We start from the raw sequence: 24,604 nt of genomic DNA on the forward strand, positions 1-24,604 counted from the left end.
CCACAAGTTCTCAATGGGATTAAGATCTGGGGAGTTTCCAGGCCATGGTCCCAAAATCTCTATGTTTTGTTCCCTGAGCCATTTAGTTATCACCTTTGCTTTATGGCAAGGTGCTCCATCATGTTGAAAAAGGCATTGTTGATCGCCAAACTGCCTTGGACGGTTGGGAGAAGTTGCTCTTGGAGGACATTCTGGTACCATTCTTTATTCATGGCTGTGTTTTTAGGCAAAACTGAGAGAGAGCCCATTCCCTTGGCTGAGAAGCAACCCCACACATGAATGGTTTCAGGATGCTTGACAGTTGGCATGAGACAAGACTGGTGGTAGCGCTCACCTGGTCTTCTCCGAATAAGCCGTTTTCCAGATGTCCCAAACAATCGAAAAGGGGATTCATCAGAGAAAATGACTTTACCCCAGTCCTCAGCAGTCCACTCCCTGTACCTCTTGCAGAATATCAGTCTGTCCATGATGTTTTTTTCTGGAGAGAAGTGGCTTCTTTGCTGCCCTCCTTGAGACCAGGCCTTGCTCCAAGAGTCTCCGCCTCACAGTGCGTGCAGATGCACTCACACCTGCCTGCTGCCATTCCTGAGCAAGCTCTGCACTGCTGGTAGCCCGATCCCGCAGCTGAAACACTTTTAAGAGACGGTCCTGGCGCTTGCTGGTCTTTCTTGGGCGCCCTGGAGCCTATTTGGCAACAAGGGAACCTCTCTCCTTGAAGTTCTTGATGATGCGATAGATTGTTGACTGAGGTGCAATCTTTCTAGCTGCGATACTCTTCCCTGTTAGGCCATTTTTGTGCAGTGCAATGATGACTGCACGTGTTTCTTTAGAGATAACCATGGTTAACAGAAGAGAAACAATGATGCCAAGCACCAGCCTCCTTTTAAAGTGTCCAGTGGTGTCATTCTTACTTAATCATGACAGATTGATCTCCAGCCCTGTCCTCATCAACACCCACACCTGTGTTAATGGAGCAATCACTGAAACGATGTTAGCTGGTCCTTTTAAGGCAGGGCTGCAATGATGTTGAAATGTGTTTTGGGGGATAAAGTTCATTTTCTAGGCAAATATTGACTTTGCAAGTAATTGCTGTTAAGCTGATCACTCTTTATAACATTCTGGAGTATATGCAAATTGCCATTAGAAAAAATGAAGAAGTAGACTTTGTAAAGATTAATATTTGTGTCATTCTCGAAACTTTTGGCCATGACTGTACATCATGCTGATCTTGATTTTTGCAGTAATTTTCTAAAAAAATACCATGAATTTCATACATTTACATGCTACAGATGGTGAAAAAACCTACAGGACAAACCATACCAACACAACATAAAAAAACAAAACTAAAGCAACGCAGTAGTGCTTGTCCTATTTTCATACTGAATTCAAGCCAAGATGTTGGAGTAACGCCTAAACACGCTCGGCAAAAAAATGCACCAATTTTTCAAATTCTTCAAAAGCTGTAACGTGTGAAAGCGGTCCATTTCTGCAGTTTCTTCTGACTGCATTGCAGCCATTCTTGTTCTACTTTCATCTCTAAGAAATGGAGAAATTGGCCTGCCTGCCAGGGAGTTTTGGGACATCTTATTTCTGTAACAGTGTTACCTTGTACAGAGCCACTGACTACTCACCATCCTGATGAATGGATTTCACTGTTGCTTCACTGCTCCTCTCTGCAGGTATCCACAGGAAAGCTACTGTGTGGCACAGGCTCCACATACGTCACTGGCTCCTCACACATCAGCTGAACATTCAGCTACTTTTATCAGTTTGCAGACAGCCATAAACGCCTGATTAGAGAACCAAATACAAATGAATAATTACAACGTAATAAAATAGTCCTCCAATATTAGTTTTATCATCATACAACTGTATAGTTAACATGATACACTGGGGAAAGAAAAGTAACCAAAAATGCTCCTTCATAATACTCTTATTTCACGCAAATTCTGGGATAAATAAAAAAACAAATATGAAGACGGCAAAAAGCCTTTAGTCCAACATCCGACTCAGACTCTCCGAATCCCAGAATGTGGGACTGTACAACGTTTAGGGTAAGTTCACATGGGGCAGATTTCCTGTCTAGGCTCTCCAGATGGAACGTTTGCAGAGTATTTCAGTAGCAGCAAAGTGGATCCAGGAGCAAATGAAAAATTCACAGTGTGTGTGCTGCGGAATGTCACCTTCTGCAGTGTATCAGGCAAAATCTGAAGATTTTTTTGGGAGAGTTTGAATCCAAAAACTTATTTTGGAAGATTACCAAGCTTACATATAGCAGGAGTTTTCATAGTTCAAATATTTTCTTAGCTTCGAAAATTGTTCATCTACCACGTCTCCTTCAAATATCTTCTGCAGATCGGATGATTATACTTATTTTTGCTAATGCAGACGTCCTAAAGTAATGTTCCTTTTCCCAACTGAGCATGCGAATAAGACCATTGCTATTTTCCTAAGCAGTGCTCTTACTGCCCACAGCATGGGTACGCTGCCCCCAGCACGAGCGGCAGTGCTCTTACTGCCCACAGCATGGGTACGCTGCCCCCAGCACGAGCGTACGCTGCCCACAGCACGAACGTGCGCTGCCCACAGCACGAGCGTACGCTGCCCACAGCACGAACGTACGCTGCCCACAGCACGAGCGTACGCTGCCCACAGCACGAGCGTACGCTGCCCACAGCACGAGCGTACGCTGCTCACAGATAGAGCCACCAAGTGTTCATGGAAATTACAGTTTATGAACATAAAACACCAGTCACATGTCCTCACTCCCATGCAAGACCATCCACTTTAAACATTGAATGTAGACAGAGCAAGGCACAAAATCAGAAAACTACAACAATAAGCAGTGTCTAGGCGCATCTTCCAGTGAGACTTAACAAATAAGAAGGTACAGGGGCTCCAAAAAAAAAAAACAATCAATTTTAGGATAACCCCTTAAAATACTATTTCTTGATCTCTCCCTAGTGGGACCTGTATTGATTTGTGGTCAGGACACCAGTTTATCATGACCTGAAGCGGGAATGCCAAAATTAAGTGTCTCGTAGTATAAGCCCTAGTACACTTTTTTTCTCCCACTCGTGTTTACATGGGAACCTGACAGGGTCTGATTTCCTTGCCAGCAGAACTCTGAAGTCTCAAGCCAAAGTCCCCTCCAAAATACATCTGCCCAATATCAACTGAGCGGTGCTGTAAGTAACAAGTGTTTTGGGGAAACCAGATCAATTTTGCATTTTTAGGCTCTTTGAATCACAATTCAGCACTTTCGAAGTTAAGAAATTAGGGGAATAAAACTGAATATTAAGTTTTAAATAAATGTACAAATAAATAACCAAACCAAAGAGCCTAAACAAAAAGGAATGATGAAAACGACTCACTGCAAGTTCTCGGAGAATCCCTGTTGTTCTCCTACACGTGTGCGTCTCACAGTAGCAAGTAACTTCCGTAAATGAATCCTTACACTTCTCTCATTTTTTCTCATGCTCCTAATTATTGACTCCCTGGGACTGAGGCTGGATGGTGAGGTTATTGCATTCATTGATCACGCTGCCTACTTATAATACCTCAGTGATCCAGCTTCCATCACTAACTGCTCGGAGGGAAGAGCACCGGCACTTAGCGGCTGAGCGCAGCAGAAAACTTTTCTTAGGAGAGCCTTGGATATACAGATGGGGGTTCAAGCGGTGGATCAATGAGTGGCCACTGAGCACATCACATGCTCTCTGTCACCTCTCACAGCGCATAAAGGGCTTCCACTGACTAAGCCACAACTACAGCTGCAAATAAATTTGTGAATATATATATATATATATATATATATATATATATATATATATATATATATATATATATTAGCAAAGCCAGGTAGGACTGGGTTAAGTCCAAGGACTGCAAGTCTTGATTAGATGTATCTGACTAGCTTGAACTAAGAACTAGGGCCTGTATTCACCATGTGTCAGTCTGCTGGATGGAGCAGAGTCAAGTGTCCTGCTGGTGAGTGACCAGCCAAAATGTGAACTGTAGCTGAAAGAGAGGCATGCCAGGTTCTCTCTCTGAATGGAGACTGCATGGGTCAGCTAGAAGAGCTGAGCAGTCTGTGTTGGAGCTGCAGAGAACAGTTTAGAGACTGCAGCCTGTTCAGTGTGAAGTGTACCCGAGGCTGAACACTTTTATTTGGTGCTGGCTGAAGAGGACACCAAGATATAGTAGGACTGTACCTCTTATTTGAGTAAAGTTTGTTCAGTGAGAAAGGACTGTAATCTGATGGGGTGAGTCTGCACTGACATACAGTGTCTGTGCCTGCTGAATGAGTTGTTTATTTCCTGTGATACCTTTGTGCCCATAAGAGTCTGTTTTGGTTTTAAATCCTTTAGAGTTTTATGAAAGCAATAAAACTGCACCTGTTTGGACCAAATCCCATTGCCTGTGTGAACGCTACCTAATGCCTACCCGAGAGCGTGAATCCCTACACTGTACATGTATCCACACTGTGTAATAGCACTGTCATCATCCTGAACTGGAAGACATGAAGGTCTATGACAGTTGTTATTAAGGATGACTACACTCACAATCAAATTTTTGCCATGTCTTGTGCTGAGAGTTTTTTTTCCTATAATATGTAATCAATAACTATTATATGGTATAACATTCTGATTAATCGGGGTCTAAAATCTAGATCCTGCAACATTCTAAAAAAAAACAAAAATGAAACTGATGCCTTGAGCTGAAGGAGGCCACACGCCTTCAATAATTGCAGGGCAAGGCCATGTTTGACAAAGTGCAATATCTCCTGATCTTCCAACAGACATATACACATATTCCACTTGACAATGCATTGAAAATGGCAGTCTGTCAACGGTGGCTTATCTCCCTTCAAAACAAAGGGTTGGGCATGTTGAAATTCAATATGGCTGATCCTACCATAAGAAGCTCTGTGTATAAAGCGATTGGGAAGGCAAAGACGGAAAGAAACCATTTCAGCCTTCTACAAGGGGCGCTCAGCTGTGTTTGTCAGTTGTCTCTCTGTTCCCACACGATCGATTTTTGAAGATCTAAGACAGAGGAACCATTTAAGGGGAGTCTGCGGCACAAAATCACTTTTTAAACCAGGCACAAGAACTCTGTGCAGCCTTAGCGCTGCGGAGCGCATTAACTGCACCGTCCAACTTACAATCTCCACTCTCCCGTGAAAATCCATAGCTGTCAATCAAGGAAGAGGAGGATGGCCATAGATGCAAAGCAAGTAGGAGGCAAGCTGCCCTAAGCCAAGGGTGCACCCATCTCCTGTGCTTGCTCTGAACAGTCATTTTGTGCCGATGACCTTTAACTATTCATAGATCACGGTTTTAAAGAAAACCATGCAAATTGGGCTAATTCTAAAATTATGGGTTACAGCAGTATGTGCTTTGAAGCCCCACTTCTGGAGATGACAATTTGCAAATGTCCTGTTTCTGGTGACAATATTCCTGTGTACTGCCCTACTTAAGAGTCACATAATTCCCTTCTACCCGTGGTCTTAACGTCCCATCTGTGATGTGCAGACTAGATTAACGGGTAGCCGGCTCTGAAATGACGCTAGAAATAAGTGGAGCTGCATCTTCAAAGCAATCAGTAAAAACATAAGCCTCTTACGATGTGCAGCCCACTTAGACAAATGGCTCGCAGTCGGTACTGTCAGGAAATCCACCGATAGTTTTAAGAGCCGGTCGGCACACACACAATTTGCTCCATCTAAGTAGCGCCCTCCAGAAAGCATTTTATTCCAGAGTCAAATATTTGGATGGCACCCCTGATTAGACACAGCGGCAGCGCCAACTCTTTGAACCGGCACCGGGAGCCTTCGCAGGTAATTTTTCACAGGGCACTTCGCTGCTAAAGAATTAAAAATAAAATGTGCAAAGTTCTATTGCTGTATAATTTTATTCCTGGCGTCGAGCCAGCATTCACTCTGGAACAGCTTCCACCACTGTAGGAAACTGCATAAGTAGGTCAGGAAAGAGAAGAAGGTTTTTCAGAGCTCCTGGCATGAGTATTAATCAAGTCTTTCAGCAATTTCTATTTTACCATGCAGCTGATCACTTCTCCCATTCATTATTAACCAATAATTGAAAGCTTTCAGTCCAGTCTACACAACTGGCTTCCAATCTGGCACTTCTAGTTCTCCAACTTACTAAAAATGGCAATGTAGGAGAAAAAAAAATAAAATTGACCGAAATGTTTCTTTGCCATCAAAACAAATATGTCGAATCAATCATCCCCCCCAATGCCTGCAATCCGGGGAGCTTTCTCATACATGGCCGAAGTTCATTATATACAGTAGGTCTGATTGGCCAGGAGTCCGTTCACATGGGCAAAGTGCCCACAACGAGCGCCGATCGATGATGTAAGAGGACGATTGCCGATCGACTTGCATCATTTTCGTTTTTGTAGAAATTACTCTTCCCGTTTTCATTGATGTCGGCACCACATCCTCGACTCGAGACGATCAACGATAATTTTTTTCTCCCCGCGTAATAGACATAATGAAAAAAAAAGTATTTTCTCATTTCATCGCTGGGCAAAGGTTTACAATAATCACTGTCCTGTATAGAAAGCGCTTAAAGGGGTTGTCTGGGACTTTAACACTGTGACGGAATGCACAGGAAAAGGGGGTGTCAACTTCGCTCACCTCTAGGGAGGGGAGAGAAAGACAGCAGGGGTCGGCTCTCAGGCGCCACCACTTGCCTCTGGTCAGTCAGGTAACTGTCGCCGGACAAGCTTCCCTTATAGGTTTGAGTTAGTGAGGTGCTCCCAGTGAGGGGGGATTTATATCACCAGTCCAGGCTGGGGATATATATATAAAAAATATATAAAGATTAAATATTTTTTGATATGGCCTTGTGTGAAGTTTCCTTGTCATTTTTTTTTTTTTTTTTTTTTTTACCTAATCTGATAGCAGCATAATGTAGAGACAGAGACCCTGATTCCAACAATGTATCACTTACTGGGCTGCGTGCTGTAGTTTTGACGAAAACAATCTTTTATCTGAAACGCGTATGATTTTAAATGCACTTTAAGCCTGTGACTGTCACTGGTAAGAATTACCCGTTTTTGTGTCTCTTGATATAAAGATGGATTCGGGACTTATGTGCTTTTTAATGAAAATGGAATAAAAGTTTTTTTTATGGATATCACCCTCGCTGGACTTCTGCTTCACCTTCATACTACTTGCAGCACTGCATGATTTGCGCGGTGGGACTGGAGTGGAGGTGAGCTGATCTTTGTTGCTTTTTTAATCTTTTATCAGCCTCCAAATTCATGAGCGCTGTATAACCCCGCCCTCACCAATGAATGGCAGCTTTCTGCCTATGCACAGTCTACACAGGTTACTGCCAATCAGTGGTGTGGGTGGAGTTACACAGAGCTCAGCATTTAGAGAACTGCTAGATTTGCAGTAAACAGTTTTGAATCAAAACAACAGCAACTACAACTTACAGTAAAGTGATACATTGCTGGAATCAGGATTTCTGCCCTTACATCATTATGCTCTCAGATTGTCACTACAATCATTCAATGCATATATACAGTACATCCTCGTTATCGGCAGCAAATCTTCTGCTTACATAGGATGATGTGCTGGCTTTAATGCCAGCATGAACGAGCCACTCACCCCGATGAACAAGCTTTGCTTTTGCTCGTTGGGTGATTGCCAGCATGCTTACAGAACGCGACAATCGGTGAAACATTGTTCTCTCTTATTACTAATTATGGTCTCGTCTAAAGGAGCCTTTAGAGGTTTTTACTGTTTGGAAACACAAGTAAGTTTTTCTTTAAGCAAATCAGTGGCCACAGTGGTCATATGCCATACACCACTGACATCACCGCTCAGCGATGGAAGTCATGATGTCAGTCCAGATGGCAAGTGACTGCTGAGGCCACTTGGCTGTAGTGATCAATCCTTGATATGGTGGACAAACACACAAAAATGATTCTGGGGTGTTACATTTGCATTAATGACAGATAATTCTTAAAGCGGAAAAGACAAGACAAAAAAATGGCAGGTAGACCTAAGAAAAAAAAAGCCAAATGTCAATTTACAAGAAACAACACAAACTCCAATTGAGCTAAAAACACAAAACCACACAAAAATAACAGACACAAATAAAGGAAGGGGTGAACTAGACACTTAGACAGCAAATACCAATGGGGTAATTCCATGAAAAATGAAAGAGATCACAGGTCCTTCATAAGGCTAAGCTCACACTCAGCGTTTTTGCTGCGATTTTTTTTCCAGTGGCAAAACTTGAGTGCTTGGCAGGAATGAAGCGGAGGCAAAAATAGGTATTAGACCTACCGGTAATGATGTTTCCAGGAGTCCATCCTGACAGCACCATGGAGGACGTCCTCCTCCTCCTTACAGGGACAGGAAAAGCACACGAGAGGTTAAAAGGTCATGTCCCACCCCCTTTCCCTCAGTGATTTAACAAGTACCACAAGGTGGATGATGCTAGTAATAGTTTAATGAAACAATCATATTACAGCATATGACATATCATAATACAACGTAGTATAACATAACAGGGAGGGAACTACCCGTGCTGTCAGGATGGACTCCTGGAAACATCATTACCGGTAGGTCTAATACCTATTTTCCAGGACGTCCACCTGACAGCACCATGGAGAGTATCAAAGCACCTCCTCAGGGTGGGATTACCGCCTGGAGAACTTTTCTCCCAAATGCGGTCTGCTGACCAGCTAACACATCAAGCTTGTAGTGCTTGCAGAATGTATTAAGGTTTGCCCAGGTTGCTACTCTACAGATCTGATTAACCGAGGCCCCCGCCCGTTCCGCCCATGAGGCCGATACCGCCCTCGTAGAGTGGGCCTTTATGGAATCTGGCGGGCTGGCGCCTTCGGCTTGGTAGGCGTCAGAGATTACTGAGGTAATCCAGCGCGCGATGGACGCCTTAGAGGCCTTTTTCCCTTTATTTTTACCTCCAAAAAGGATGAACAGGTTTGGGTCGATGCGCCAGCTATTGGTGGCCTCTAGATAGTCTAGAACTGCACGCCTCACATCCAGCGAGTGAAGACGCCGTTCCTTTTTATTACGGGGATTGGCACAGAACGATGGTAACACTATCTCTTGGTTTAGATTCTTTGCGAAGGCTACCTTTGGGGTAAATGCCGGGTCTAACCTTAGGATTATACGGTCGTCTCTTATCTGAAGATATGGGTCCTTAGTGGACAGGGCCTGGATCTCCCCTATTCTTTTGGCCGTGGTAATGGCTACTAAGAAGGCCGTTTTAAGAGTGAGAGCAGGGATGGTTATTTTCTCGCTGAGAGCGTAGGGTTCCGTACAGAGAAACATGAGTACCAGGCCCAGGTCCCAAGGCGGGGTGAGCTGCCTAATCGTGGGGCGCAGGCGCTGCGTGGCTCTTATAAATCTGATTACCCAGGGATGTGAGGCTAGCTGGTAGTCGAAGAAGGCGCTCAAGGCTGAAACCTGTACTTTCAGAGTGCTGGGCTTAAGGCCTTTATTAAAACCTGCCTGCAAAAAATTTAATATACTAGGGAGGTCGGGGGTGCCCGCCCCGAGATCGGACCTGCCACCTTCCAGACAGAATCTTTTCCATATCTTTTGGTAGATTGCGGATGTCACCGGTTTCCTACTGGCCTGTAGGGTGGATATGACCTGATCCGACAATCCCTTTGCCTTCAGGATGTCCCTCTCAGGATCCAAGCCGATAGGTGGAGTCTTGCTGGGTTTGGGTGGTAGATCAGGCCCTGGTGGATGATGTCCTTCCGCAGGGGTAGCTCGACTGGGTTTCCTACTGCCATGGCCCCTAGAAGAGGGAACCAACCAGCTTCTCTTTGGCCAGTATGGAACGATCAACATCACTCTTGCGTGGTCCTCGCGTATCTTCCTGAGCACTGCCGGTATGAGAGCCAGTGGTGGGAATGCATAAGCGAGGGATTCTCCCCAAGTCTGGCTCAGGGCATCTACGCCTTCCGGGTGGTCCGTCGGATTCAGGGAATAGAATCTGGGGACCTTCGAGTTCTTTCGGCTTGCGAAAAGATCTATACTGGGGGTCCCCCAACGCTGACAGAGATGGTCGAAGATCTCTTCGTTCAGTTCCCACTCTGTCGGGTGGATCCGTTGTCTGCTCAAGTAGTCTGCTACTTCGTTCTGAGAGCCTTCTAGGTGTACTGCGGTCACAGATCGGACTGTTCGTTCCGCCCACGCGAATATCTTTCCCGCTAGGGCCTGTAGTGGTTGATGTCTGGGCCCTCCCTGGTGCTTCAGGAATGCCACTGTCGTCATATTGTCAGATAGTATGCGGACGTGACGATTCTTTAGTACCGACTGGTTTCTTCGCAACGCTTCCCAGACCGCAAAGAGCTCTCTGAAGCTGGAGGATCTGGTCCTGATGTCTACTGGCCATCTCCCCTGGAAGATCTTCCCTTCTATGTGGGCTCCCCAACCCCACGCGCTGGCGTCTGTGGTGACTACCATATATGGAGAGGTTGTCCATAGTACGCCCACCTGAAGGTTTCTGGACTGTGTCCACCACCGAAGGGATTCCCTTACTCTTTCTGGCAGCCTTAAGGGTCTGTCTAGCGATGCCTGACTTCTGTCCCACCTCGCAAGGATCTCCTTCTGTAATGATGAGTGGAATTGGGCCCATCGGACACACTGGATGCAGGCCGTCATGAGGCCCAAGACCTCCATTGCCTCTCTTATGGAGCATTGACGCCTCAACAGGTCTCTGGTTCTGGCTTGAATGGTCCTCTGCTTCTGCTCGGGTAGCCAAGATATTCTGTCGGCTGAGTCTAGAAGGACTCCAAGAAATACTTTCCTGGTCTCTGGCCTGAGGTCCGACTTCTCCCAATTGATCACCCAGCCAAGGAACTCCATTACGGTAATTGCTCGGTTTGTGTCGCGAATGAGCTCTTCTTTGGATCTTGCCACCAGTAGGAAGTCGTCTAGATATGGAATGATCACGATACCCTGATCTCTCAGGTAGGCCACCACTTCTAACACCAGCTTTGTAAAGATTCTGGGAGCTGGGGCCAACCCAAATGGAAGACACTGGAACTGGAAGTGGCAGGTCCGGGCCGGTAAACTGACCACGAACCTTAGTAGCCTCTGGGATGAGGGATGGATAGGGACCTGATAGTAAGCCTTTTTTAGGTCTAGGGTACACATGACGGCGTCCCTGTCTATTAGGAGGATTGCGGATCGGATCGATTCCATCCGAAATCTCTTGTACCTGACCCAGGCATTTAGCGGTTTCAGGTTTATGATGGTACGAGCCTCGCCCGATGGCTTTGTGATCGAAAACAGGGAAGAGTAGTGCCCTCTTCCTCTTTCTGTCGGGGGAACTGGTACTATGACCTTTGAGTCTACCATGTCCTGTAGATCCTTCCACATTGCGGAGTTCTCCAGGACAACAGTGGGGGCAATATATCTCTCGGGGGGAGGAGAATAAAGCTCTATGCTGTAGCCTTCCGCGATGGTTCTGAGGACCCATTGATTGTGGGTGACTCGGGACCAGTTTGTTGCGAAGTGGCGAAGTCTCCCCCAAATACCTATGGCGTCATTGCCTCCTTGATCTAGATGTTGACGTGAATGGGGGACCCTTGTTCCTCCCACCTTGGCTGAAGGAGCTCCTATAGGAGCTTCTATTGGACCTTGCCCGACCCCTGAATTCAGTCTGTCTCCTAGAAAAGGAGCCTCTCCGAAAGGGCTGGGGCCGCCTGGGTTTTTCCTCTGGGAAACCCTTATTTTTATCGGACACCAGCTCTAGAATGTTATCTAAGGCTGGCCCGAATACCCTCAGGCCCGAGAAAGGGATGGAGCATAGCTTAGTTTTAGAAGCGTTGTCCCCCGACCAGGATTTAAGCCAGACTGCTCTTCGGGCCGCATTAGAGAGGGAGCTGTTTCTGGCTGCAAACCTTACTGATTCGGCCGACGTATCCGATAGGAACGCCGTGGCCGATTTCATGAGAGGAAGAGACGCTAGGATCTCTGATCTAGGGGTCCTGTTGGTTAGGCGTTCCTCCAAATGCCCCATCCACAAAAACATAGACCTGGCCACCGAGGTGGCTGCTATGTTGGCTCTAATAAGAGCCGCCGACGTCTCCCATGCTCTCTTTAACAAGACGTCCGCCTTCCTATCCATCGGGTCTCGAAGACCTGATGAGTCTTCGAATGGGATGGCCGTTTTTTTGGTAACCTTGGCGACTGGGACATCTATTTTAGGGACTTCTTCCCATGCCCGGGTTTCCTCGGGATCAAAAGGCAGTCTATTTTTAAAGTCTTGGGAGAGTATCAACCGACGCTCTGCCTCCTTCCACTCCTCCTGGACCATCGTTTTGATGTGTTCACTTACGGGGAACACCACCTGTTTCCTGGCCACTAGTCCTCCAAACATCAAGTCCTGTCTGGACTGTGGTTTAGGGACTTCTTCTATCTGCATAGTGTTCATGACTGCCTGGACCAACTCGTCCGTGTCCTCCAGTCTGAACAGGTACTTCCTGCTCTGATCCTGTCTGTCCCCCAGGATCTCGCCTTCTTCCTCCTGATCCAAGTCCCGGAAGTCAGACTCCTCACTAGGGCTTGCTTCCGACTCTGGGTCTGCCTCCCACCTTGGACGTTTGCGACTCGGCCCTGGGCTGGTGGACTGACGACGTGCGCGGCTAGCTGTAGAGGCCCGGACTTCCTCCCTTATCAGCGATCTCATTTCGGCAAGGAGGGATGGCTGTTCCTCACCTATGACTCTTGAGGTACAGGGTCCGCATTGGGTCTTGTTATAGGTGTCTGGCAGCTTTACCCTGCATACGGGGCATCGGACTGATTTGGAGGTGGCCTTTGCCGGGTCCTTCACCCCCGAGGGGGATTCTGCCGGGGTTACCTTCTCCTAATACAGAGGGGGCTCTACTTAGATCTGGGTTGTGGGGATGGATGGGGGAGGGTGGTCTGCGCTATGCGCACTTACCCCTCCACCTGCTGGAGCGTTTCCTTCCATCCTGGCGCGGTTCTGTAGAGTGCTGTGGATCTCCGAAGCGTGCGCTGTGGGCTCAGAAGCGTGCGCTGTGGACCTCAGTAGCACGCTCTGTGGACCTCAGTAGCGCACGCTGAGATTCAAGGCCGGCGTGTGACATCACCGGATGTGACGCGCGACCTCTCGCGATAGGCCGTCCCACTTCCTGCCCGGGCTGACCGCGCGGCTTCCGCCTGCTATGGCGGCCTGTTGGAGCCGTCGCTCCCCTCCTCTCCCCTTGTCGGCCGCCTGGCCTGCCACCGCGGGGAGCCGACCCCCGCCTGCCGCCGCGGGGAGCCGACCCCCGCCTGCTGCGGCGGTCTGCTGTGTCTTTCTGCCACGGGGGCCCGGCCTTCGCCCGATATGGCGGACTGCTGGAGGCCTCGCTCCTGCCTCCCAGGGCCGCCCGCGCCATCCTTTCGTCGGTGCCCGTTCGGCCAGGCGCCTACGGGGAGCCAACCATCGCCTCTATGGCGGTCCGTCCTGGAGCCGAGAGCCTCCTATAGGGAGGAACGGCTCCCTCCAGAAGCGACGTCCTGCTCCTGGCCTTTGGGGCAGAGGGACTCCCCCTCGGAGAGTTTCGGCCCCGGGACCTCTTGACAGGGGAAGGCTTGGACTGGCCGTACGAACCCCTGAGCCCCTCCGGTAAGTCTCTCGTGTGTCCCTTCGTGCAGAGACAGGAAAAACACTGAGGGAAAGGGGGTGGGACATGACCTTTTAACCTCTCGTGTGCTTTTCCTGTCCCTGTAAGGAGGAGGAGGACGTCCTCCATGGTGCTGTCAGGTGGACGACCTGGAAAATGCAAGTTTTGCTGCTTTCTTTGCAACGTTTATTTTTCATTCAATTGGTGAAAAATGCTGAACAAATCCTGAAAGAAGTGACAAGCTCTATGTCCAAAAAATGCAGCAAAGCACAAAATATTGATGACAAAAATAAAACAAGCTGTGTGAATGAGATTTCTGAAATCTCATAGACATAGCTGGTACTGTCAAATGCAGCTGAAAATTAGCAAAAAAAGCATCAAAAACACTCAGTGTGAACATAGCCTTGGAAGAAAAAAAAATTAGAATCAAAATTTAGAGATATGGAACAAAGATAGGACACTCAAGCGAATATAAGCAACATATAATAAAATATACAAAACAAATACCCCTTAAAAGGGAATCTGTCAGCAGGTTTTTCGCGACCTCATCTCAGAGCAGCCTGACGTAGGCAAAGAGAATCTGAATCCAATGATGTTACACTTAGTTTCCTGGGTGCAGCCGTTCTGATACAATCAGACTATTTAGATTTAGCAATACAGCAGAGCTGAGGAAGCTAACCCTGCCCCACCAGGCTCTATATATACAATGTCCATAGAGAGTGAGGTGTCTTTCACAGGAGGGGGGGTGTCAGACTAGCATGCACACACTGTTGTGTCCCAGCAATGGTAAGCTCCGGGTATTAAAACAATTATTGCAAGGTGGGAACTTAATAAGAGAGGCATCACTGAAACTTGTGTTTTAACCACTACAGAATGCTGTCTTCAGATTACCTAGCAAAAACCTGCTGACAGATTCCCTTTAAGATCAAAATATGAAACCAATATCTCTATAGATTGCAAAGGCCAAAATAAAATCCCACCTCGTTTAGCCGCTACAGTCCTGGCTTTGTCAGGGGGCTTTCATTCACTGGCTTTTTTGACATTTCTCTGTAGTCAGAACTCACTCCAAGCCAGTCAGAGTTGTCAATCCAGCAAAGGAGGCAGGTACATGCAAAACTAGTGGGCAGAACAGTGCGCTTTTGAGTCTCTTGGCCACACTCAGGGTGCACAAAGCACCCTAATTAACATATTTGGTTAAACTTAATTTTCTGCAGAACGGAGGCAGCTATTAGATCACTAAAAGTGTGATTTTTATATTGGCTGTGTCCCCTTGCAAGGCCAAGTTCTTAGTTTATACTGTCCGCTTGAATCTCAATAGTCTGAAATTCCCATCCCAGTTAGTTAAGAGTCTACCGGTCTAGCACACATCTCCTGACTTGCCTGTGGGCCATTTCTTTACCCACACAGGTACATGGTAAGAAACTGCAGCAATGTCAAAAAAGGGTCTGTACAATTTTTCACCTTCAAGATGTGGTCAAGAACATTCCCAATCAATTGTAGCAGGCAGAAAATAATGATGGTAGTGAGGAAATTGGTGAAATAAAGTATGTTAGAAAGTTCAGAGAACTTTACCAATTACTTCAAGTGGATGGAAATCAGTTTAGGTTATGGGTTAGAGGTGCATGGCTCATTCCAGGCAATTTTAGGTTACATTCCAAAATTAAATAAGCTGAAGCTAAAACACCAGAACGTCTACGACTGCTCACAAAGTGCATTATCGCTGTAATTCAGGTCATTGAGACTTTTCTAAATAATACATGAAATGGGAAAACAGACCTTATGACTGTTGTATTGAGAATGGATTCAGGTCAACAGGAACGAGACCAAAATACAGAAAAATACCCATGGGGTTATTTTACTTTTTTTGTTATAAACACAGATTTCAGCCTGGAGCTATAAGCCCTCCGCAGGGAACATTCCAATGCTCACTATATTTTTAATAAATAGGTTACTAACACATCATTACAGGATAGATGCGCCAAGCACCACCTCCAGCAATAACACTAAATTATGCTACAGTACAGAACACGGCTTTCTCCGAATTCCAGGGCACTTAACTAAATGAGGACAGCGAGTATCCAGCAGAAAGTATGGTACACCCAACCTGCCACAGGGGAAACCTGTTCTGCCCATCGCTGCAATATACTTTAACTCTTAAGATCATGTGGAGGGGATACACGCTCTTTGACAGCTGCTGGTGTACACAGGCAATGTCTCTGATCCAGCAAGGCTAGATTTGTCGACTCCGTAAACTTCCACAGGACTCAAAACAAGAAAACAGCCTTATTCGGCATAAAGGTAAAGAAAAAGACACTGTCCATACACTGGCGGTTAATGTCAAGCAATGTAGGCTCACCCGCATTAAATCAAAGTCCAGCTCTTTTAAACAGTGGCTGAGGCTGTCCAACACTAGAGGGGCTTCCTCCTCCCACGCACAGACACTCAGCTTCCTTACATAGGACCTGGAAAGCCAAGACTGGCTCTAAGGGAAGAAGCATACCCACCCAAGCTCTTCTGGGCACTCTTAAACCCTGGACCCAAAATCCTGTACCAATAAAAATTTCTCAGCAACCTATTGCTGCTGGAACCCTTCATATCCAGGACTTACATCACTGAGGCTCGCCACCTCGGTGACACATAAATCCTGTCCAAGACTTCATCAGCTGCTTTCCTACATATGATACACATCGTGGAGCAATAGCGTCTGAACAGGCAATTTGGAACTGGCAGGTCTAGATATTTACCCAAAATATAAATCAGTGATTAAAACCATCCTAAACCTCCCCCCCCCCCAAAAAAAACAAAAAAAAACAAAAAAAAAAAACGCTTCATACTTCTGGCCACTGGGTGTCTCCTTTCTCTCCAACTTGCTAAGTAATCTGCTCCAAGCTGAAATGATTTAGGGGGGTGGACTCTGCTACTGCTCTCCTGTCTGAATACAGCATAAAACTATGGTATAGTCAGACATCAGTATTTTTTTTTATTTTTACCACTCCTGATTTTGACATACAAACACTGATGCAAAATACTGACATGTGAATGAGGTCCAAAAGAGACTGGATGCCTTTTAGTTTTGAGACAGGCATGCTATTGGACACCGGCAGGAGCAAAGCTGGGGAAAGAAAGTTCCAGCACCTATTGCGCTGGTAAGAATGCTGATTAAGAGAAACTGTCCACTCAAACATACTGGATGGCAAGTCACAGATCATCAGATTCTGACATCGGAATGTAATTTTATTTTTTTTTTTAATATACTGAAAAACTTACAGTCTCACGTTTACTATTTTTGGCTTGCATGGGTTCAACAAGCAGCCTTCCCATCAGCAGGTGTTTTCCATTTTACAATGGGATGTACACTGCCAGAAACCATATTGCTGTAAAATGAAGTAGAATTTACTTTGCAAAGTTAAAATGAATAGTACAAAAAATCTAAAAAATAAACAAATCCCCAAAATCTGGGAAACTGAGCATTAACTGCTCCAACTAGTAGAAACCCACACGTGGCACTGCCAAGGTTAAAGTAGCTGAAGCAATATCGCATTTCAACCACTGAAACAAAGTAAATTAATCCTAGATTATGTCATAACCTGGAAAGGGGAGCTCAGAACAAAACCGCTTTCACACACTACTCGCTGCATGTAATTATATTTAGCAGAAACTTCTTGTTTTTTTTCCTCGTCTTGGGACTTACCTGATGAATTTCCATTTAAGGATTTAGAGCTTGTACAATATTTGATAAAAGCAAAGCGCTATTAAATATTGCAAGTCTACGTTGGCCTGTACACTAAATCTATGCTTTTAGTGTATTAAATATTAAGCCGTTCCACTTGGATCTCTTTTCAACAATATCCTGCTCCACCAATCTGCTGCATTAACAACTGAATGTTTAAAGGGATGCAAATAGTCATCAACTCGAAAATAAAAAAAGAAAAAGCCCAGTGGGAGGGATGCTTTTTATAGCCATCACAAACAATAGAAAGCTGAAGGGGATGTCTTTTTACAAGAATTTTAAAGTAGCATGCTGAGAAAAAAAAGTAATTGGTAATACATGATAATTCTATTACCAGATCCCTTATTGGTGAATGATCGGCTCTGTTCATGGTCACCCTTAGGCTAAGTGCACACGTAGCAGAAAATTTCTGCAGGAAAACCTGACTCCCTTCCCAAAAACCGTACGTTTTTTTCTGCGCGTTTTTTTCTGCGTGTTTTCCGCGTGGTTTTTGCGCAGAAAATGCGCGGTTTTGATGCGTTTTTTCCCGCGCGTTTTCAAGATGCATAGAAATAGCCAGCAACGCAGAAAAAAACGCGAAATTAATGAGCATGCTGCCTTTTTTACCGCAAAGCGGTTTTTCAGGGTAAAAAACGCATCAATATGCACAAAAAGTGCAAAATGTATAGAGTTGAATGGGAAGCTTATTTTTAGCTGTTTTATTGGAAAATCCGCTAATAATACTGCTAAAAAAACGCTGGGTGTGAACACAGCCTTATAATCTGCACCATGACTACCCAATACTGCTGTCTTATATGTTGCTCAATCCTGCAGCATCTTTTGTGTTGCCCAATTCTCCAGCGTCTTTTTTTTTTGCCCGAACCTCCAGCGTCTCTTTTGTTCCCCAATCCTCCAGCGTCTTTTGTGTTGTCCAATCCTGCAGCGTCTTTTGTGTTGCCCAATCCTGCAGCATCTCTTGTGTTGCCCAATCCCGCAGTGTCTTTTGCATTGCCCATTCCTGCAGCACCTTTTGTGTTGCCCAATTCTTCAGTGTCTTGTGTTGCCCAATCCTGCAGCATTTTTTGTATTGTCCAATCCTGCAGCGCCTTTTGTGCCACCCACAAATACTCAGTCTCCCTAAATTTTCCTATGACAGATTAAATCTGACTTCAGGTCCGAGTTGTAGCATTCAGATAATTAAGGTGACAGAAAAAAGGCTAATAATTCCGCAATAGAGCAGTCGGTAAGAGAATTGCCTATTACCTTTAACATGATGCGCTTTAAAAAAATGGAGCCAAAAAATTCTGCAATGATAAACTACATAATTTTCAATAAGAATGACTGCGGTTTTGATGAATTTTTGTCACTGTGGCCAAAATCGACTCATAAATAAACCAATAAAGTGTTCTTGCTGTGTCCTGCCCCAAGACAAGGGGTCGATGAGCTCTGCATCTGGGCCTGTTGCACACAATCTAGACATATAAGCAATGAACATTTTCAGTCACTCACTGCAAGAAGTGAACAGAACGTAAAGATTGAAAGGAATGGAAGGAATGCCACCATTCTTGTACTAAACAGAATTGTCAAATGACCCCATGAAAACTTTTTGTACCTGTTTGTTCCACATTGTTTTGTATTATGGTAAGGTAGTTGCAATGTGCTTCAGACTAGATCCTGCAGAGTTACAAGTATGACACACACTGAACAAAAAAAAATATTACTTGCTCCCCAGCTCTCTCCTCTCGGGAGGGATCTTGTTTCACATGCTGGGCAGCAGATACTATAGTGGGAAAAACACTATGAGGAGAACAGCAGAATAATGTATTAGTAGCATGTCTGCGTTCTCTGTGGAGACAGGGAATAATTTCACCACTATCTAATACAAGCATTAAATAGAGTGAATGTCTGCATTGGAGCAATCAGGAGAACTGAAGACCTTCACGTTGGTAAGTCCTACCCACAGAGGCCCCGGAGGTAACAAAACAAAGGCGCCAGGCAAGAAAATGAGAATTAAAATAAAGCATAATTATTTTTGTGCTATGGTGAGAGCATTCAGACACATTCAGGCCCTGCAGCACAAACGACCATTATTCTAGGCAGTGCATCGTTCTGTGTAAACAACACTTGTGCTGCCGAGAACAATGGCAGCCCACATGCATTAGATGTTCTAATTGCTGATCATTCTTCGCACATCAGGAGTGTGGTCTGTGCTATCAAAAATTATTACCTATTATTTGTCGACAGGTCAACAAACACGTAGCAGATTGGAGGTTGCTCACTGTCTCCAATCGTTAGGTGTAAACACACTTAGTGTATTAATCCGCCACGGCAGTGGAGGGAAGGGAAATGAAAGAGTTGGCTTGCAGTGAGACACACGGATAATAATTCAGCAACAGAAATATTGTGGGGGAGTGTGAACAGAGAGTGAGAAGACAAGGTGTCGAGCTGATAACCTTGTGGATAAAATGAGGAAATGTGTGACTACAAAAAAGAAGATTGCAGATGAAATAACTCCATTGTTTCCCCCATTGTTAACCTCTTCTAGATCCCATGACTGACATTGCAGCCAACAGTGAAGATGCTATGAATGCAAGCAAAAAAAAAATTACAAAATGCAAAGACAGATCAAAAGTGACGAGACCAAATAAAACCCAAAACTTAGGCACCCGATCAAGACTGGATAACTGCAATGCAAACTGTGCTGCATATTTGTACCATTTTTAACCAGTGCATGACTAGGTACACTTTTGAGGTTCTTTTGTGTGTAAATACGCTTTTAAAAAAAATTCTCTTAGGTTAATTTCAGTCTTTGACCCAGCAGCTCCTGCCCTCCTCCCTACTCCCAGTGATCACATGATCACTGGGTCTGGAGGAGGAAGAACTATCAGTATTCCTACTCTATATACAGAATCACTATTAGAATAGTATCACTATTCCTACTTTATATACAGAAGTGCGATGTGTATACAACGATTGAGAAAGGAAACATGGTAACAAACCATGGTTATCTTTTCTTTAGGGTGTCTGACAGCAGCTTTATCCCCCACAGCTGCATGATCTTGTGCAAGCTGCTTAGTCTTCATTGATGTTTTAGAACGTCAGTGCAGGGATAAGTGTGGAAAGGCAAGAGACTTTCAGTCTATGGAAGGACCAGAAATAGTTTATTTTCAGTGTTATTGAAACTATAATATCCCCAACAAGACCATTTTGAAAATTGTAGTTTCTATTTTTTTTTACTATTGTAAACTCAGTTTCTGCAACTCCAGTAGACTGTGATTCAGAGAGATATGCAAATGATGCTTCAGAAAACCGCTAATATGGGATAGATGTTCCAGATTTCAGCACCCAAGGCATTGTTGGAGAATTATTTTACTTGGAACACACAGGAGCCATTGTCCATAACATCATCATCAACAGGGAGAATTACAGGAAAGAACGATTTCACAAGCAAATAACTGAGAAGTCTAAAATGCACATAATCTTTAACAGTTATCACAGTACCATATCATGACTATACAGCCTAAAGGGGGCTTTACACATAGCGATATCGCTAAAGCGTCACCGATTTTGTGACGCAGCAGCGATATCGCTACATGTGATACTTGCCTCCGACTGGCTCCCCCGCTGGGTATCGCTGATCGCGCAAGATCGTCCACGTCCATTTCTCGTCGTCGGCTTCCTGCTGGCGCCGACGAGCGAGCTACGGACGCGGGCGGAAGACGTGGTCATCGCTTCGTCTGAAAGGTAAGTACGACCGCCGAGCATCGCTACATCGCTGGTGAGATCTGCCTGTGTGGCAGCTCACTTGCGACCATTTAGCGATGCACCAGGGATCCTGACCGGGATCGCTGGTGCATCGCTAAATGTAAAGGAGACTTAAGCCTGCAGCTTGGCCTGCAGCAAACAATCAAAACTTATCAGAAGGTTTCATTGGTAGGGTTCAAGACTTTTAACATTTGCTAGAACAAAGATACTAAGGTGGATGTAGACAGGCTCCTACAGTTTTGTTTTTTTACAGTCTTACTCGAGCGGCTATGTTACAATGCGCTCTAACGATAGGTAGGTGTTTAATGAACCTACTTTAAAAATATCTCTGATATAACAGAAGATATCAGTAATCAACGGTACACTTAAGATGTATAATAAAAAACAAAAAATACTTGCACGATTCGAGCAATCAGCAGTTAAAGGGGTTGTACACTTATGAGGACATTATTTTTCTAACTTAAAGGCGTTATTAGGGATTTGTAGTGGTGGGGGGGATTTCATGAGGGGCTGGTAACTTAGTGGTAGGTACCAGTTTTAGCCTGTGGCAATACCTTCCGACTCAGAACGGTCATAGACCGCTCCTCCCCGCGACTGCGCTTCCTGTGATATCACGTCAACAGAGCTCCTCCTCCTGCTCTGTCGATGGGGCGTCACTGCCGCTGTCATGCTGATTCACAGCTGGCTCCCCGCTGCCTAACTGCAAGGAGCTGAGGGTCATTCAGAATGATGTCAGCAGTAAAGCCCCATGGACAGAGCAGACAAGAAAAGATAGATCTGCTCTGTTGATACGAGGTTAAATGAAGCAGGAAGATCTCCGCTTGAGCCGATAGAAATTGTTGTAGTGCATAACAGACAGGTAGTTAGTAACTAACTATACCTGCCAGTAAGTTCTTGGCTCCTTAGGAAAACCCCAAAAGTCCGGATTAACTCATTTAAATGCATGCATTTTGAATGCATTGGTGAGCTCATTCAAACCACCCAATTTTATCTAATAAGTTGTATCTGTCCTTTTTTTTTTTCCTTTTTCTTCTTTTTGCTGATTTTTTTTTTTTTTTTTTACTACAGACCGCATCAAAGTGGAATGAGCAGGGAAAGAGAGAGCCGGTAAAAGCAAAACGCTGCAACATTTTAACAAAGCCAAATTGCAAAAATATTTTTAGTCCCAAATACATTCCTTTAAATACAAAAAAAAAAAAAAAATCTCCAGAGGTGGACAACCCTTTATAAAAAGTTCCATTTTACAGCATGAAAGCCATTCCCTAAATACGACCTGTCTGCTTACCAGCATGGAGGTTTCTTTGCAATCCGTTTCTGCAGGTGGAAATTAGCCCGTTTGCGTTACAAATGCTGAACGTCATCCATTCATTTGCTTTCTGATGAGATTATTAATCCTCACTGTAAAACAAGAAAAGAAAATATGTAATGTGTATATAATATCCGCTGTGATAAAGGATGCATTTTGGGGTATATTTTGACACTATTAAACCCTCTTTCTTCTCAATGGAAGATCACTTTCTACTTTCTCACATTATTGCTGGCCTCTATGTCTCACAAAGTATCGCCGTAGGAAATCACGTCAGCAGCTTCCTGTCGCAGGCCACAAATACATCAAGGTCAATGACTGCACAAGTGCATCTTTACATCGAGGTGAGAAACTGATGTAGGCGCAGGAAGAAATAACTGCAGTGGCTCAGTCTGTCCCCAGATCTGTGCACCTCCACATATCAGAAGAAGGATCCAGCAGAACACGGCCCAACAGCAGGATGGCAAGAGGTTACATGTCTGGAGACGACCCCAAATAAGAAAATATAGAACCTGATTAGAAGGTCAGCTAAAGACTCAAAGACTATGCCGGCAGACTGGTATAAGTAGTGATGTCTCTTGTGCAGCACAATTAAGAAAATAATTAGCATTACCACAAATAAAGTCTGCAGAAACTGATCTCTGCAGCCAAGAAGAGGAAACCTCAATATGTCTTGTAGGACACAAAGAGAGCCGGATGAGATTCACACTGCCTGGACCATGGAGGGCATGCATCAGATACCGGCAGTTGCGTATGTTTTACACATTAGACTAATGTTGGCCGAACCTGACGATATCGATGGGTTTTGGCTGACAGTCTAATGTGTCGGAGGAGATGACAATTGGACATTTGCGATCTCGTACTGCCAGAGATAAACCGTTCCAATCATAGAGCCAAAGCTTCGTTCAGATGACAGCCATCAAAAGTGTAAGGATGGCCTTACTCTGAAATGATACAGAGTTTCAGAGAAAACATACCTAGCAAAGGCGGGGACTGTCTTGGGTGACTCGTCCACGAGGCTGGGCCACTTCAGCTTTTCCCCGTCCCACACTGACAGGTCTCTCCCTCTGTGTGTGTACAGAGAGCGCCATCAGTGTACCTGAGCGGTCGTGAATGTGTCTCTTAGATTAGTCACCTCATTCCCAGCTGCATGCTCAAGTCAAAAAAAAAAAAAAAAGACCAATTCTCATCAGTGTTTTGGATCTGATGTTCATCACTGTTTGGTCAGTGTGTTGGCTTTTACCATCAGTGTTTTAATCAGCGATTTTGTACTCAATAAAAACATTTGCAAAAACTTCTATATGTGTTCTGTGAAAGACACGGCTAGAAAACTAGAAGTCTAAATGTGGCTTTACCCAATGTATCTATGGATGTCTGTAATGCAGCGGGGCACAGCTCTGATTCACGTTTCCTGTGCTTCGGGCAGCATGAATCCGCTGACAGGTTCCCTTTTAAGTGCTTTTCAGCGCCAAAACCATATCTGCAGACTTCGTAGTAGAATGAAAGCTGCTGTAGACAGCAGCCTGTATTCTGTTTACAGATCATGATTTTTTTTGAGAGAGAAATAGAGATAGAAATAAAGAGAGAGGGAGTAAGAGAAAACAAGAAAGAGAGAAAAAGAAGAGCGAAAAAAAGGAGCAAAAAAAATGAAAAAAGCATGAGAAAAAAGTAAGAAATTGAGAAAAAGAGTTGGAGAATGAGTGAAAAGAAAAAGAAAAAAGATACAATAAATAAAGGAAGAAAGAGCAAGAGAAAGAAAAAAAGGGAGGGGAAAAGAAAGATAAAGTAAAATGAAGACAAATAAAAATAGAGAAAGTGAGAGCGTTATGGCTGACACAAAGAACCTGAATTTCCTAGCAGCTTCTCCAATCTGTTCTCCATTTTCATACACTTTTTGAGCAGCGGTCATCTCACCCTGACAGGTGTGTTATTACATTTTCTGTGGACCCGGCACAGGGCCATTCATGCCTCCGTATATCCTACTAGTACCATATAAACAAATTGACAATTAGGTGTTCCCAGTTGAGGATGTATCCCAGCGCAAACACTATCCAACCAGGGAGTGTAAGACTTTTAGACACTCCTCTTTGACAAAGATAATGGTGACACTCAGTTGACAAGTTATTCATAGATTTAAAGGAGGAAGAAGCAGTGAATGGCAC

General features: G+C 44.8%; 1 protein-coding gene across 4 annotated transcripts in view; it reads right to left on the bottom strand.

The window, feature by feature from the left end:
* Nucleotides 1-24,604, bottom strand: part of STRBP (spermatid perinuclear RNA binding protein) — a 184,664-nt gene that overhangs the window by 103,547 nt on the left and 56,513 nt on the right. For 3 of the 4 annotated variants that reach the window (XM_073590689.1, XM_073590690.1, XM_073590691.1), the window contains exon 2: nt 22,422-22,534. In XM_073590689.1, the coding sequence (XP_073446790.1) occupies nt 22,422-22,427 (6 nt within the window). In that variant the 5' untranslated portion in view covers nt 22,428-22,534. Of the gene's footprint in view, nt 1-1,631; nt 1,791-22,421; nt 22,535-24,604 lie in introns of all 4 variants that reach the window. The other variant, XM_073590692.1, reaches the window with a different exon arrangement.

The sequence above is a fragment of the Dendrobates tinctorius genome, unplaced genomic scaffold, assembly GCF_039654945.1.
Source record: "Dendrobates tinctorius isolate UK_male_01 unplaced genomic scaffold, ASM3965494v1 ptg000120l, whole genome shotgun sequence".
NCBI lineage: Eukaryota > Metazoa > Chordata > Amphibia > Anura > Dendrobatidae > Dendrobates > Dendrobates tinctorius.